The sequence below is a fragment of the Coprinopsis cinerea genome, assembly GCF_000182895.1.
Source record: "Coprinopsis cinerea okayama7#130 chromosome 1 map unlocalized cont3.1, whole genome shotgun sequence".
In the NCBI taxonomy this organism is placed as follows: domain Eukaryota; kingdom Fungi; phylum Basidiomycota; class Agaricomycetes; order Agaricales; family Psathyrellaceae; genus Coprinopsis; species Coprinopsis cinerea.
In genome coordinates this window covers 2,126,566-2,140,115 of record NW_003307544.1, presented here as the reverse complement: position 1 = coordinate 2,140,115, position 13,550 = coordinate 2,126,566, and the positions used below count along the sequence as shown (strand labels likewise).

The 13,550-nt window shown below is 51.5% G+C and overlaps 7 protein-coding genes across 7 annotated transcripts; 3 read left to right on the top strand and 4 right to left on the bottom strand.

The window, feature by feature from the left end:
* Positions 1 to 65: 65 nt before the first annotated feature.
* On the top strand, positions 66 to 2,574 carry CC1G_03734 (ran-binding protein 10; the record flags this gene model as incomplete). Its single annotated transcript, XM_001828888.2, has 5 exons — positions 66 to 774; positions 827 to 941; positions 1,061 to 1,128; positions 1,193 to 2,383; positions 2,438 to 2,574. 5 exons carry the CDS (start codon positions 66 to 68, stop codon positions 2,572 to 2,574), a joined length of 2,220 nt encoding a protein of 739 aa, XP_001828940.2.
* Positions 2,575 to 2,711: 137 nt separating this feature from the next.
* Positions 2,712 to 4,608, bottom strand: CC1G_03733 (hypothetical protein; the record flags this gene model as incomplete). The annotated part of the gene is made up of 6 exons (XM_001828887.2): positions 2,712 to 3,145; positions 3,209 to 3,396; positions 3,456 to 4,019; positions 4,072 to 4,192; positions 4,257 to 4,444; positions 4,494 to 4,608. The coding sequence occupies 6 exons, from the start codon at positions 4,606 to 4,608 to the stop codon at positions 2,798 to 2,800; spliced, it is 1,524 nt and encodes a 507-aa protein (XP_001828939.2). The 3' UTR covers positions 2,712 to 2,797.
* A 1,203-nt stretch (positions 4,609 to 5,811) lies between these two features.
* On the top strand, positions 5,812 to 7,099 carry CC1G_03732 (hypothetical protein). The gene is made up of 10 exons (XM_001828886.2): positions 5,812 to 5,957; positions 6,030 to 6,106; positions 6,181 to 6,285; positions 6,348 to 6,368; positions 6,431 to 6,523; positions 6,586 to 6,596; positions 6,667 to 6,718; positions 6,773 to 6,791; positions 6,865 to 6,871; positions 6,922 to 7,099. Exons 1-10 carry the CDS (start codon positions 5,888 to 5,890, stop codon positions 6,926 to 6,928), a joined length of 462 nt encoding a protein of 153 aa, XP_001828938.2. The 5' UTR covers positions 5,812 to 5,887; the 3' UTR covers positions 6,929 to 7,099.
* CC1G_03731 (ACE1 transcription factor) lies at positions 7,096 to 8,762 on the bottom strand (the record flags this gene model as incomplete). Its single annotated transcript, XM_001828885.2, has 5 exons — positions 7,096 to 8,072; positions 8,124 to 8,225; positions 8,278 to 8,489; positions 8,547 to 8,575; positions 8,634 to 8,762. 5 exons carry the CDS (start codon positions 8,760 to 8,762, stop codon positions 7,096 to 7,098), a joined length of 1,449 nt encoding a protein of 482 aa, XP_001828937.2.
* A 55-nt stretch (positions 8,763 to 8,817) lies between these two features.
* On the bottom strand, positions 8,818 to 10,081 carry CC1G_03730 (NifU-like protein c; the record flags this gene model as incomplete). Its single annotated transcript, XM_001828884.2, has 4 exons — positions 8,818 to 9,056; positions 9,128 to 9,216; positions 9,269 to 9,843; positions 9,895 to 10,081. The coding sequence occupies 4 exons, from the start codon at positions 10,079 to 10,081 to the stop codon at positions 9,032 to 9,034; spliced, it is 876 nt and encodes a 291-aa protein (XP_001828936.2). The 3' UTR covers positions 8,818 to 9,031.
* A 360-nt stretch (positions 10,082 to 10,441) lies between these two features.
* On the top strand, positions 10,442 to 12,345 carry CC1G_03729 (beta-1,4-mannosyltransferase; the record flags this gene model as incomplete). The annotated part of the gene is made up of 9 exons (XM_001828883.2): positions 10,442 to 10,502; positions 10,555 to 10,745; positions 10,798 to 10,946; positions 11,000 to 11,089; positions 11,140 to 11,212; positions 11,267 to 11,777; positions 11,835 to 11,949; positions 12,002 to 12,077; positions 12,136 to 12,345. The coding sequence occupies 9 exons, from the start codon at positions 10,442 to 10,444 to the stop codon at positions 12,343 to 12,345; spliced, it is 1,476 nt and encodes a 491-aa protein (XP_001828935.2).
* Positions 12,299 to 13,462, bottom strand: CC1G_03728 (hypothetical protein). The gene is made up of 6 exons (XM_001828882.2): positions 13,420 to 13,462; positions 13,314 to 13,365; positions 13,218 to 13,261; positions 13,033 to 13,162; positions 12,607 to 12,978; positions 12,299 to 12,554 (listed from the first exon to the last, which is right to left on the bottom strand). The coding sequence occupies exons 1-6, from the start codon at positions 13,449 to 13,451 to the stop codon at positions 12,441 to 12,443; spliced, it is 744 nt and encodes a 247-aa protein (XP_001828934.1). The 5' UTR covers positions 13,452 to 13,462; the 3' UTR covers positions 12,299 to 12,440.
* Positions 13,463 to 13,550: the final 88 nt, after the last annotated feature.

Here is a 13,550-nt window from a genome sequence, read left to right as displayed (position 1 = left end):
GACAGGAAGAGACGCGTAATGGGCGTGGGAGACTCCAAGTCCAGGGCTTTCTTTCCGCGATCATCATGTCCTCAGCGTCGAGGCCGGCGAGGACATCCACTATCCCCATTCCAACCGTTCCCGCCAACGTCCGCAACATCGAGAACGTCATCTCAATACCACCTTCGTCGTCGTCCTTCACACGAAATCGTATCGCCTCCTCGTCATCTGTAGCCTCCCCCGGCTCACCCTCTGTCCCCCGTTCAGTACCGAGGTCTGCCTCTTTGTCCAGGTCATCGTTTCGCCAGAACTTTGAGCCTCGAGTCATTCGCGCAGGGCCACCAGCTCAGGACCTGTCATGTCCTCCAGTCTCCCCAACCAACAACCGTCGTGCGAGCTTCACAGGCTATTCAGGCCCAAGTGCACCCGCAAGGCAAAGAGTGCCAACCACCCTGACTGCACCACCCCTACAACTCTCACTTTCCTCAGAGGCCTTTATTCGCCCCGCCTATCTTGATCATTCTGCGTTCAGGGATGCTTTAGTGCCTGAGGCCCCGCCTCCACTCGTCCCACTCCGAAAGAACGATGGTACTACTTCTGGAACAAGCCGCCCTTATCCCTCTTCTGATAGTGATGAAGAGAGTATCTCGAGTCCGCCTCCTCGCTCCAATCCGTCTTCCAGCTCCGTACCCCCTTCCCAAGCTCCCAAGTATAAACTACCAACCAGATGGAGTGTCGAAGAAAGGCACCAATTTCTTTCAGTCTCCTCTGACGGACGTGACATCGTTTACAATGGTGAGTTCCTGGCCGAGCACTCTTGATTTACCCTATCATAATACTGTTACAGGCTCTTCTACCAACGGAGACAAGGACGGCGCAGCCGCAAGGGCAAATTACCCCATCCCCCCTGTTTGTGGCATCTACTACTACGAGGTAGAAATCCGCGGAAAAGAACAAAAGAGGTACGTGATACTGTTCCTAAGCTTCCATCGGATCATAGCTAACGACTTCATCCAGTCATGTTAGTATTGGGTTCGTTGTACCTATTGCTCCTCCTGAAACGCGGCTAACCACTCCCCAGGTTTTCTGGACCTAATGTCAAACTCTCTCGCCTACCCGGCTGGGAGAACAACTCATGGGGTTATCACGGTGACGACGGGTGCTCTTTCGCAGCTGAAAGGAACGGCACTGCATATTCACAAACCTACGGCAGTACGTGTTCTCAGTGGCTCCACGTCACAATGGGAATTAATCTACTCCCAAGGTGGCGATAAGATAGGGTGTGGAATCGACTTCTCGACCCGACGTGCGTTCTATACCAAGAATGGCCAATTCCTCGGCAATGTCTTCGAAAATGTCGGCAAAGGAATCGACTTGTATCCAGCCATAGGTCTTCAACACGCTCAAGAAAGCATTCGCGTCAACTTCGGTCACGAACCATTCGTCTTTGACATCGACAACCACGTCCAGCAGCAAAAAGCTGTCGTGTGGAACAAGATCATGTCTACGCCGGTACATCGCACACCCAGTCTTACCGTGCCTGGAGCAGGGCCTTCGTCCTCTAAAACACCCCTTTCCGAAGAAGATACGAAGGCGACACTGAACAACCTTGTCATGTCGTACCTAGTCCACCATGGCTATGCCAAAACCGTTCGCGCATTCCAGACACAACAACAGGGTGCATCGGGTCGCAAGTCGCTCATGATTGAGGACAAAGATGTCGTGATGGAGGGAACCTCGCCGGTCAAACCCACATTCGCCATAACCAACCTCGAGGACGACATCGAACGACGGAAGCGGATTGTTAACGCTGTTGCAACCGGTGACATTGACACTGCGCTGAAAGAAACACAGGAACATCATCCAGCTGTATTCGAGGCCGAAGCTGGGTTAATGCTGTTCAAGCTGCGGTGTAGGAAGTTCGTTGAGCTCGTTCTTGCCACGACGGAGATGAAGAAAGAGATGAACCAAGCCGAAACGAGGAATGTTCCTGGTCCCTCGGTCGCTGGATCGTCGGCAGCGCGGACGTCGTCGATAGTCGAAGGAGACTGGTTGGAAGATGATATGGGAATGGACGTTGACGATGATGCTACGGGATACTTGGGACCTTCGACCAGCACCGCTAGTAACGGACACTTAAACCCCGTTCCTGAAGGGTCAACGTCGGGTTCTATACCCTCGGTGGCCCAATACGAAGCTGCTATTAGTGCAGCGATTGAGTATGGACAGGCCATATCAGACGACTACAAAGGCGACCCGCGGCCGGAAGTTCAGTCTTTATTCAAGAAGACGTTTGGAATCCTCGCTTGGGATAGACCGCTGGAAGCCGGGAGAGATGTCGCTGCATTTGTGAGCAAGGAAGCGAGAGTCGCTTTAGCGAATGAATTGAACCAAGCCATATTGAGTGAGTGTTTTCGCTTCATCAGTGTCAAGATTAATGGCTTATGAGTCCACCTAGAATCACAAGGGCGACCAGCAAAACCGGCTCTCGAGACGGTGTACCGCCAAGCAGCAGCTTGCGTACGGCAACTTGGAATTTTTGGTGAAGGCTCGGCAGCATTCGCTGATTTGAAGCAAGAATTATTGGATGCCTAATAACCGATTTACTGTCCCTTTGTTGCCCTGTCAGCCCTTCCGTCTCGGCGGGCGTCTACTCACCTCCACTTCTTTGTGCGGCACTACTTGACCGTTTGTACTATTTATCCATGTAAGATATATCCAGGTGAAGAAATTCAATGATGTAGGAATGGTACTCAGACCGCATACGAATACAGTTGTGGATCGGTAATACACGGCACGGGGCGATATCTAGTCCCCATCACGCTACAATCCAAGTTTGTTCCGGGGTTAGATTGGGAGGAGAGCAAGGAGTGTTGCTGAGGAACCCATCTGTGCCAAGAGTCAAACATTGGTTTCCAGTCCCAACGCCGTTGTTTTGTGCATCTCTAACTGTCGGGAATCCGATGCCTTCAGTGAGATCAGCGGTTTTGTCAAAGAAGAACTGTTGGTCAAAGCTAGTTTCCCCATCACCTGCTGCTCGACCTCCACAAGCAAACAGTCCAGGGCGATTGCGGTCATTAATGTTCCCCCTGCGGTCGACGCAGGTGAATTGCTGGCTGGAAACAATGATCACCCTGCTTTCGTCCGCCACGTTGTTATGTTCGCCCTGAAGAGCAGATTTACTATGCGTTTCTGTGCAAGGAAACAACGCCAGTGAAGGTGTACTAACCTTGGTGATGAGGTCAAACTTTTGACCAGCAATGGACGCATCGCACTTTTTGAGAGCGATGGGCACCAGGTTGAAACGGAAATCTCCTGCTTTGAAGTTGGAGACGTCGAAGCAAAGATCCGGTTGCGCCGCGTTTCGAATCTGAACAGAGCTCGCTGCTCGAGTAGCTGTTGAGTCAAATTTGGGACCTTGTATTGGGAGAGTGAGGCCGAAGTCAATCGAGAGATGGTTTGTTCACAGTACACACCTGGGCCTTCCTTGGGCACCGGGAGTACAAACTCCTCCGGTCGTTCGGCCGCTGGAGCATCTGTGGCTTGTGGCAGGGGTACAAACGTTACTGAACCACCCGCGGGAATACTCGAAGTGAGAGAAATAGCGGGGCCTTGGGTCTGCACCTGCGTAGGTGTGGGCTGAACGGTCACAGTGGTGACAACGGTAACAGTCTCCACATCTGCAGGGCACTGGGACGGCTCTTCTGGCACAGGCTGCTCAGATGTCGGAGCGACAGGCTCGGCAGACGAGGCTGGACTAGGGCTCACTGGAGCGTCGGGGGTAGGCACAGACGGAGGAGAACCACCAGAGGCGTCGCCAATAATCCAAGTCTGTTCTGGTGTGAAGTTGGGAGGGGAGCAAGGAGTATTCTGAACGAATCCGTCCGCGTCGAAGCTCATGCAAGTGTTCCCGGGACCAATGCCATTGTTGACGGAATCTCGAACAAGGGTGAACCCGATACCGCTTGCTAGGTTGGCCGTGCTATTGAAGAAGAACTGCTGGTCCGCGGTAGTCTCGCCGTCACCAGCAGCCCGACCACCTGGTGAAAAGCCGTTGACATATGTACGATCTGGACGGATTGCTACACGTACCACATGCAAAGAGGCCAGGTCGAGTACGATCGTTTTTATTGCTTCTACGGTCAACGCAGGTAAATTGCTGACTCGAAACGATCAACGTTCGGCTGCCATCAGGGACATTGTTATGTTCTCCCTATGACAGGAACGCTGTTTCAATGCCGTTTCCAAATAGGATAATCAGTAGCAGTTAACTTTACCTTAGTGATCAGGTCGAACTTTTGGCCTTCAACTGATGCATCGCACGGTTTTAAAGCGAGAGGTACAAGGTTGAATCTGAAATCTCCAGCACGGAAGTCGGAGACGTCGAAACAAACGCTCGGATTCGCGGCGTTGCGAATTTGGACGCCTGTGGCTGCGCGTGTAGCTGTGGCATCGAAAGTAGGACCTAAAAGAACATGAGAAGGTCGAAAGGTGACACGAAGATTAGAACATACCGGGCCCTTCAGCAGGTACAGGGAGGACAAAAGGTTCCGGTGCTTGTCGACGGAGGATAGGGAGAGCATGGCTGGCGACAGTAAAGGTGCAGAGCAAGGCAAACTTTGGAAGCATCTTGTTTGGAAGTAAAGTTAACGAACTAGCGACCAAACCTGTAAAGAAAGGGGTTACAATGACCGGGTGAACGTGTGGATCGTAAAGAGCGTGAACCTCGTCGAGAGGGATAGAATGTAGAATGGAAAGCAAAGGCGCTTGCGCCTGTGGTGCGAGACCCTGAAAGTGAGAGGAGAAAGGAAAGATAGTTGGGCAGGAAAGAAGGGGCGAAAGAAGCCTTTATACCTTTTCAGTACAACAATGGTTCGATTTGCCATTGAGCGGCTATGTGTCGTCAAAACTTCATTAGATGGTTGCGAAGGGCACACATTTGAACTCTGTTAAAGTTGGAACTGCAAGTGTGAGATCAAGCCGTTGTTCAGACCAGCAATACCAAATCGGATGTTCGCCAAATGTTCACTGCACTACCAGACCGACACGGCGACAACGGATCCCCGGCTATTTCCGCAACGGCGGGCTGGGGAAGAAATTTTGCATCACGTCAAGCCATGGTGGTCTGGGTATCGGTCTAGGATTCTGCGTTGAGGAGATTCGAAGCCGGATAGGATGTCGGAAACCAGAAAGTCGAAATCGCGTATATGCTTCATCTCCACATTCTGATAAGGGTCATGCAATCTTCGTTCAAACGTGGTGGTGCTGGATGGGAAGAAGCTTCAGGGCAAACCAATGAATTGATACTGGTAAACATGGGTGGGGAGAAAGAGATCGCATTGCCGAGACGTAGAAATACATAAGGAAAAAAAGACGGTAAAAGATGTACCGCAGCCCAGCCTCGCCAGTGTCGAAATTGGAATTTCGAAGTCGGCTAACGGTCGAGATACGATAAGTTTCTCTTCCTCCCCACGAGCGCCTGCATTCTCTGAGGTAGTGAGTATCCAAGTGACTCTAAGGCAGGGAGGTGAATGGTTGAATGAAGAAAAAATGATTCCCGCCGACAGTCCCTTATAAAGACCGCTTTATTTGCGCTTATTTGTATACCAATATCGGCAGCGATTGCGGCGAGGTCGTTGCAGCCTCCAGAGTCCAAGGTCGTCTGCAGCCTCCTCGCAGGATACAAAGCCGTTGGATTGGTGGGCGCGACTCTCAACGAAACTCAAGTCACTCTACGACCGAGACAAACACATCGTGGGACCGGTGCCTGAGAGTTCTATTTCTGGAGTCTATAATCGTCGCCCGCACTGCAGTTAACCTCTTACCACAACTGTCGTCCTTCCCTTGTGAACTTCAGGTCTTTCTTTCTCGAAGTCAAAACCGACTTGTAGATCTTCCGATATACATCATGGCATCTATTTCTGCCCGTCGCTTGGGCAAAGAGTTGCGCGAAATCCAGGAGCAGGGATGTCCAGTCGGTGAGTACCAACGAACCAGATGGTGGGGATCGAGCGTGCGGTCGCTCATTATGGCCGGAAACCTTTGATTAGGTATCGAGCTTGTCAAAGCCGACGATTTTGCCACTTGGTGGTTCACGATCGAAGTCATGGGAGAGTCTCTCTACCAGGTATGCCCGGGAGGCACAGGCATATCGTGGTCATAACCCGAGACTCACATGTTACCATTCGATCCATCGCATAGGGAGAGAAGTATACGCTGCAGTTTAGATTCGACAGTCAATACCCAATATCATCTCCGGCGGTGCAGTTCGTCGTAACAGATGGGAGAGAAGCGCCAATACACCCAGTGAGCCTTACCCCATCTCTACTGCCGTGAATAATCCATCCCTCATATCCCAAATCACACAGCACGTTTACTCCAACGGACATGTACGAAACAGTATTTGCCAATACCCCTCTTTCGACGGACTAAATCGCACATCTATTACCAGATCTGTGCTTCTATCCTGGGTAACGAGTGGTCTCCTGTGCTCAGTGTGATTGCTGTGTGCGTAACGTTACAGAGCATGCTGGCATCCTGCAAGGTAAGTCGATAACGCTCCTTCATGTAACAAGCGTATGTGGCCCTTACCCGTCACTTTTGCAGAAGAAGGAGCGGTAAGCGGCGATGAAGCGAAAGCCTGGATAAAAGCGGACATTAACCTGGTCTTTTGTGCTTTGTGCGTAGACCCGCTGACAACGATCGCTACGTTCGTCATGCTCCCGATAATCCAAAGAAGGTACGTTTTCGTGTTACGTATCGTAGGCCTCCGGTCACTGACTGTCTTCTGCAGACACGGTTCCACTACGATGGTACGCATGGTCAACTTCAACCCAGCATCAAAAGCTGATTAGACTCTTCCTTATTGCTGCTGCTTTCTCTCAGATGACACGTGAGTACGTTATCTTTCTCCTTAAGCGCCGATGCTAGAATAACTTCCAGCGTGTAATGGATGACTGGCGACTGTGATGGAAGAACCAATGCTTGTCATTCAGAAGCCATGTTATGAAAGGTACCATATGCCATGACAATCTGTATTACTACTACACAGTCTGAACGCAGACTCGACCGCTCGATACGAAGGGATAAGTATTTGAATACATACGATACATCGAACTAAGCGATGGAAAGTGCCGCTGTAGCTCGTTTCCCAGCACAGCAACTTTTTGGAGTGTGAGAAGGGGTGGCAACAACGGGAGGTATGGGCTGAGCAAGTTGCTGCAGGTGGTCATCCAAACAAGCGCCCCCGCAACTCGCGCGGCAGGAGCAGCTTCCCCTGGGACAGAGGCATGCACCACCGCAGCAATCCAGCTTGGGTAGATTGCTTGATTCCACCGTGGTGGAAGTATCGGTCGGGTCAAGGGCCACCCGGCGATTGGTAGGGGGAGGAGGGAGAGCAGCCGCTCGAGCAAAGAATTGGTCCAGAAACGACGCCGAAAGGGAGGCCGAAGAAGAAGACGATGAGGAAAGCCCAATCGAGAAAGAAGGTGCTGTTGTCTCCCATGTCCCTCTGGATGCATTGAGTCGGAGTTCTGTTGTGCTCCGGTCGATACAGGTCCCACACCCTTCTCCGCAATCCTTGTGGTCGGCTGATGCGTGGGAAGCTCCCCGATGTTGTATGCATCCTGGGCAGGCGCATTGCATCCCACAGGTACATCCCGAGTCGACGCAAGGAGTGGCAAAACTTGCAGCGGGTAGGACACCAAAGTCTGGGAAAGTGGTGGGTAGAACGGGGCCAGGTGCGATTATGCGCATGGAAGGAGTGCCCATATCTGGCAATGGGACAGGGGAAGTTCCTGGGGAGCTCGGCTTTGCACGTTTGCGAGAGGTATGATGCTGTGGGCTGTGCGGACGAGGGCGAGGGATTTTAGCCTTGCGGGTGGGGGGAGCAGATGGTCCGGCACGGGAGGTGCCTGAAAGGCTGGTCGAGCGTTCCTCATTGCGTCTTAGCGAAGCGACGTGAGCCAGAGCTTCGAGGGGATTGGGACTCTTCATAGCGATAGGCTGTTGCTGGGCGAGAGAGCTCGGACCAGCTGCCTGGCATTTACAGTTCCAAACGTCTTGGCAAGTGCATGGGTTCAGTAGTGAATCAACTATATCACCATGAGTTAAATGAATGATGAGAGATTAGGAACAATGCGCACCCCGTTGACGCTCGTCGGCGGGTATGGCGGGAGATTTCGAGCTTTGGAGGGCATCTTTGAGGCCATTGGGAAGGGCTGGTACGATCGGGATGTATCGACGTGCTGAGATCCAGGTGAGGGTCAGTGTCGCAATAGAATGGATATGGGGACGCACTCTTCGAGCTTGTAGACAGTGGTACGAGCTGCTCTTTCCGGGCCTTCTGGCTGTTGTTATCGCAGGTGCATTTCGAGTGAACCTTCTTCGACTTGCGGAGCTCGCGGCACTTGGTGCATTGGGACACAGGCCGTCCTTTCTTCTTTATTTCGAACAGAGGTCGGTCTGTGTGGTGACAAGAGGACGATCTGTGGCCCTTGATACAGGATTCACTGCAAGTGGATGTTAATTTTCCTGACCATTCCGGTACGAGAAGGATGAGAACGGACCAAGCAAACTTCTTGTCGTTGACATAGACCTAGGGACTGGTTAGGCTTTCAAGGTGAAGGGGACGTTGAGGGAATATGGGCATACACACCATTGCTCATGGGGGACGCGGGGACGGCGTTGGAGAAAGAGGCTGGAGAAGGGTTGGTCTTATGGAGAACTGGGTTTGACACTTTGGCGGTCGCTGTTGTGCCACGGTACGATTTGGCCGGCCACATGATCACTATTTGCCCCTGAAATGATGACTTCACACAAGGCATATACAGCCAACTCCATAAACTCTATTTCTGCTCTCTAACACAAATGCGAATACTAATTAATCCACACAAGTCCGTAATTACCAGTCAGCTGAGTCCTTAGTGCGGTTTTCTCGCCACAGTGCGTGTCCGTCCTGGTACTCATCAGGTACCCAAAGTCCCATGCAACGGAACGTGGGGCATCATCCTCGCAATATGGCTAAGCCAAGAGGCGCTGTGCAGGGCTTGTCTCATACCGACATGTACTGGGCCATGCTGCAATGGCAAAAAGAATCTATCAGTGAGCCCCGACAGCCTACTAGTGAGAAAGCCAAGCACCTACTTACGGCGAGTCCTTTTTGCCTTCCTTCTCCGCCAGTCGTTTTTCCAGTTTCTCGAATTCATCGAGCGCAATTTGCTCTTCCTCATCCAGTATCTGGATCCCGTATCAGCGAACAGTGTTTCAGGCTGAACTCGAGATGACGTACCTGCTCGACACCCTTCACCTCTGGAACATAATGCATTAGCATCCGCTCGATCCCACTCTTCAAGGTCACAGAGCTAGATTCACAACCGCGGCAACTGCCTTTTAGCTTGACACGGACGATGCCGTCATTCTCGTCAAAGCCGCGATACTCGATGTCTCCTCCGTCTTCCATGATTGCTGGGCGAACTCGTGTTTCCAGCAGTTCCTTAATCATCGCAACTGTTTCGGAATCCGTGTCCAATATCCGGGTGTCCTGGGGTCCAGCAGCTTCTCGGTCCTCTTCACTTCTGAAGAGGGGTTGCCCAGACGAGAAAAATTCCATCAAGAGGGCGTATACTTCGGGCTTAACGACCGCCCAGGGGTGGTCCGAACTCTTGGACACTGTCACAAAGTCAGGCCCATAGAATACTCCAGTAATACCTTCAATGCCCATCAGTCTCAGGGCAAGGGGTGACGCCAGGGCAGAGCGTGTATCCAGAAATTCGGCTGAGCCTTCCTCCATGACAGGTACGCCTGGGATGAATTTGAGGGAGTCCTCGTTGGGGGTGCTCTCGGTCTGGATGAACATGGTTCTTTCTGTCTATTGTTTTAATGACATTCGAGTAATAAGTTAGAAAGTCGACTCACGAGGTTGGTAATTCACCCGAGGCAGGGCATTTTGTAGTCTCGTCCTCGATGACGGAACGAGAGCAGGCCTCAGCGACGCTGAAACGAGTGTTCTTGTTGCTAGAGAAAAGCCATGTTGACGACGCGATATTCGGGCAGCAATACGCGATGAGCTAGCTAATGTTCGCAGCGACGAGGAGAAGGACATGGTGGTACGAAGCTGAGTAAGGAGGACAGTTGTGGGTGGAGTCGGATTCAAATGCGAGCTCCGAGCAAATCAGAATGTTGCCGAGGCGAGTTATGACCTGCGTGTCCGCTGTCCAATGACAATCCAGATATCACATCTCTGTCCTCAACGTCCATGTAGCTCAACGGCGGCGACGACAAGCCCTACAATCTCACAATGAACAGCGAGGACATTCTCAAAATTCTCCCGGCCGTGCTCCTAGCGCTTGGGTGGCTCTCTCTGACGTGTTTCCTATGGTACTTTTTCAAGCCACGAAATTGCCATTCTCTGCGCTCTGTAGCGATTCTAGTGTTGGGAGACATAGGCAGGAGTCCTAGGATGATGTACCACGCGCAAAGCTTCGCAGAGAATGGCTTCATGACGGAACTGGTTGGGTACGGAGGTCTGTGTGTCTGTCCTGTCCACATGCATCGTCCAGCTAAAACAACTCACAGGGTCGGACGTGATTCCTGCTCTCGAACGCCTACCGCGAGTTCAGATACGCCACCTTCCAGACCCACCGTGGATACTAAAGAAACTTCCCTTCGTCGTTGCTGCGCCATTTAAGATCTTGCACCAATTAACGGCAATCCTACTCATCCTTTTGGTCTATATCGAAAAGCCCCCCGAGTTCCTGCTGGTCCAGGTAACTTTGCTCGGTCTTTCATATCAGCGCATATCCTTAGACGTCGTGCCAGAACCCGCCAAGTATACCCACCCTCGCTATCGTGCAGCTTGTTGCCCGAATACGTGGAAGCAAGGTCATCATCGACTGGCACAATCTCGGATATAGCATCTTGGCTCTCAGACTCGGCCAAAACCACATCTTCGTCCGGATATCAGAATGGTGAGTCCATACCCAGTTTTGGATGTCTTCCGACTCAACGTCTCCCTAATTAGGTTCGAACGCACCTTTGGCCAATCCGCCTACGCGCACTTGTTCGTTACCCGCGCCATGCGAGATCACTTGGTAAAGGAATGGGATCTCCGGTATGCCTACTTCACAGGTCCTTTCGCCATCTGCTCATTTATGCTTGCAGGGGGCATAAGGTTGTACTGCACGATCGACCACCACGACACTTTCACCGCTCCTCTCCTCAAGAAACGCATGAAGTAGGTACCTTGTTTACCTATACCTTGGCTAACCTCATCCTGGATATCCTATAGCTCTTCCAAAGACTTCGACCACTCCTCGCGTTCCACAAACCCCTGCGCGGTTTCCTCCCAAAGGATGATCCTCCATACTCCACTCCATTCACCGAAATCGGTGTACGACAGACCTCTAGATCCCCGAATCGGGCTTCTACCCAGGGGCGAGTGCAGATCGTTTCTCGCCCGACTTCGCCAGGCGTGAATGCGCTCGGAGACTACACTGAAATCCGGGCACCGTCTCTACGACCGGACAGACCAGCTCTCCTGGTATCCAGCACGTCTTGGACCCCCGATGAAGACTTTGGCATCCTGCTTCAAGCTTTGAGTATCTACGAGCTTCGCGCAAGGGAGGTAAACAAGGAGGCCTCTAAAGGAACAACGCTACCAAAAGTCCTGGCTATTGTCACAGGAAAAGGGCCACTGAAGGATAGATATATGAAGGAGGTGTCCGCCCTTCAAGAGTCCTGGCAATGGGTGCGGTGCATCAGCCTTTGGTTAGAGGCGGAGGATTATCCAATTTTACTTGGTAAATTCTATCCCCCGATTAACGGCGTGTGTACCACTAACAGATTCATTACCACAGGCTCGGCGGACCTGGGAGTCTCATTGCATTCTAGTTCTTCGGCTCTCGACCTACCTATGAAGGTGGTGGACATGTTTGGATGCGGGCTCCCCGTCTGCGCCTTGGGTTTCTCCTGGTAAGCCCGTCACGATCATTGAAGAAATCCAGTGTAAATGATCCTTCTTCAGCCTGCCAGAACTCGTTAAACATGGAAAGAACGGTCTAATATTCCGTAGCGCTCCCGAGTTGGCAGAGCAACTCGAGGTAGACGTGCTCTTCGTCAGAATTCCCTTGGTATCCGCTGACATCTGTCCCGCTCCAGGACCTATTCACTTCATTCCCCCAAGCCAAAAGTCTAGCTGCGCTGAGTCTTTCTCTGGCAAGTACGGCAACACGCCCTTCAACGCCGAATGTCCACGGCTCGAGAAAGTACAAAACATCTACACGCGACGATGATTGGAAGTGGTCCAACTGGGAAGACAACTGGGCGCAGACCATGAGACCGCTTATCTTGAACGATGTCAACTTGTGAAGCATAGAAGTTGACAATGTACTATATTACACAAGTGGAACCTGAGAAACAATGTAAGGCTACAAGTCGAATTCCGTTTCGTTCGGCGCTGTTGTTTAACCACTTGCGGTTGCGGCGAAAGTAAGTGTTTCCAGGCGTCCTCTGCCTTTGCATTCCTTTTGCAAAAGCTCGTTGATCACTCTGAATTGGCTGGGATCTATGAGGATAGTCTGGAGTGGTGGTGATAAGTAATATACCCTGGCACAGGTGTGAGATACTCACAATCTCCCATTCATCCGCGCTCGCTTCGTGTTCTACAGTCTCTGCGGATTGCAGGATCCTCTCCTTGAGCTTCTCGCTATCTTCCAGTGGCATAGAAACCTTGATCCTCATTCGCGCTCGTTGAATCGGGAGACTCGAGTCGGATTGCAGAAGCTTTATGCATTCGGTGACTTGGCTCTTCGCTGTCTTTCCAGGTTTGACACTAAACCCAGCCTCTGTCATTGCTTTCTCAATAATTCCGACCGGGTATGGACGTTGGGTTGCGGGATCAACGGACTTCTCTGCGACGAGGGTTGCAATTTCCTTCCGAACCGAAGAGAGATCGTGGTCTCTTTCCTTCTCGCCGACTTGCAGTTCGCCTTTCTTGAGAATCTTGAGCGTTGTTAGTTACTCTTCTTCAAAGTACTGGGTCAATGTGATACCCACCTCCTTGATGATAGCCTGCACATCTGATTTACCAAAGGCCTTTTGGAGATCCTGACTTCTTGCTACCTCTCCTTTTGACACGTTGACAAAGACATTGCTGATTTGGAGGACGTCGTCGAGGTCGGTTTCCCTGCAGAGCATTGGTCAGGATCTAACTTTATCGTCATAAATAGGAAGGAACGTACACTCCCGTTCTCCACTCCTGGACCTTGTTCTTGTAGCACGCAATCTGATCCAAGGGTTTGTCACCTCATTCATGAGCAGTATTCTATGTACCGTACCTCGAAGCGTTTACCGCCCTTTTTGAGGCGGACAATAGATACATTGGTCAATCTAGAAACCAAGGCTTCAGCACGAGGTAAAGAAAGGATCGAGTGAGATACGTACTTGATCTGGTTTGAAGGTTGATTTATGTGCATTTTAACACTGTTTGAGGATGGTTTGAACTAAGGCAAGGGTCGAGAAGCAACTACTTATATGAGTAACGATTGCGCCTATCGGGGCCGGAGCTCCTCCAA

Excerpts from the sequence above, each read along its gene's own strand:
- CC1G_03732 (XM_001828886.2), top strand. The coding sequence starts at position 5,888 with ATGGCATCTATTTCTGCCCGTCGCTTGGGCAAAGAGTTGCGCGAAATC. Across the intron at positions 6,107-6,180 it reads TGGGAGAGTCTCTCTACCAG|GGAGAGAAGTATACGCTGCA; the intron begins GTATGCCCGGGA and ends TCCATCGCATAG. Across the intron at positions 6,369-6,430 it reads ACGTTTACTCCAACGGACAT|ATCTGTGCTTCTATCCTGGG; the intron begins GTACGAAACAGT and ends ATCTATTACCAG.
- CC1G_03728 (XM_001828882.2), bottom strand. The coding sequence starts at position 13,451 with ATGCACATAAATCAACCTTCAAACCAGATCAA. Across the intron at positions 13,262-13,313 it reads AGGGCGGTAAACGCTTCGAG|ATTGCGTGCTACAAGAACAA; the intron begins GTACGGTACATA and ends CCCTTGGATCAG. Across the intron at positions 13,163-13,217 it reads CAGGAGTGGAGAACGGGAGT|GGAAACCGACCTCGACGACG; the intron begins GTACGTTCCTTC and ends AATGCTCTGCAG.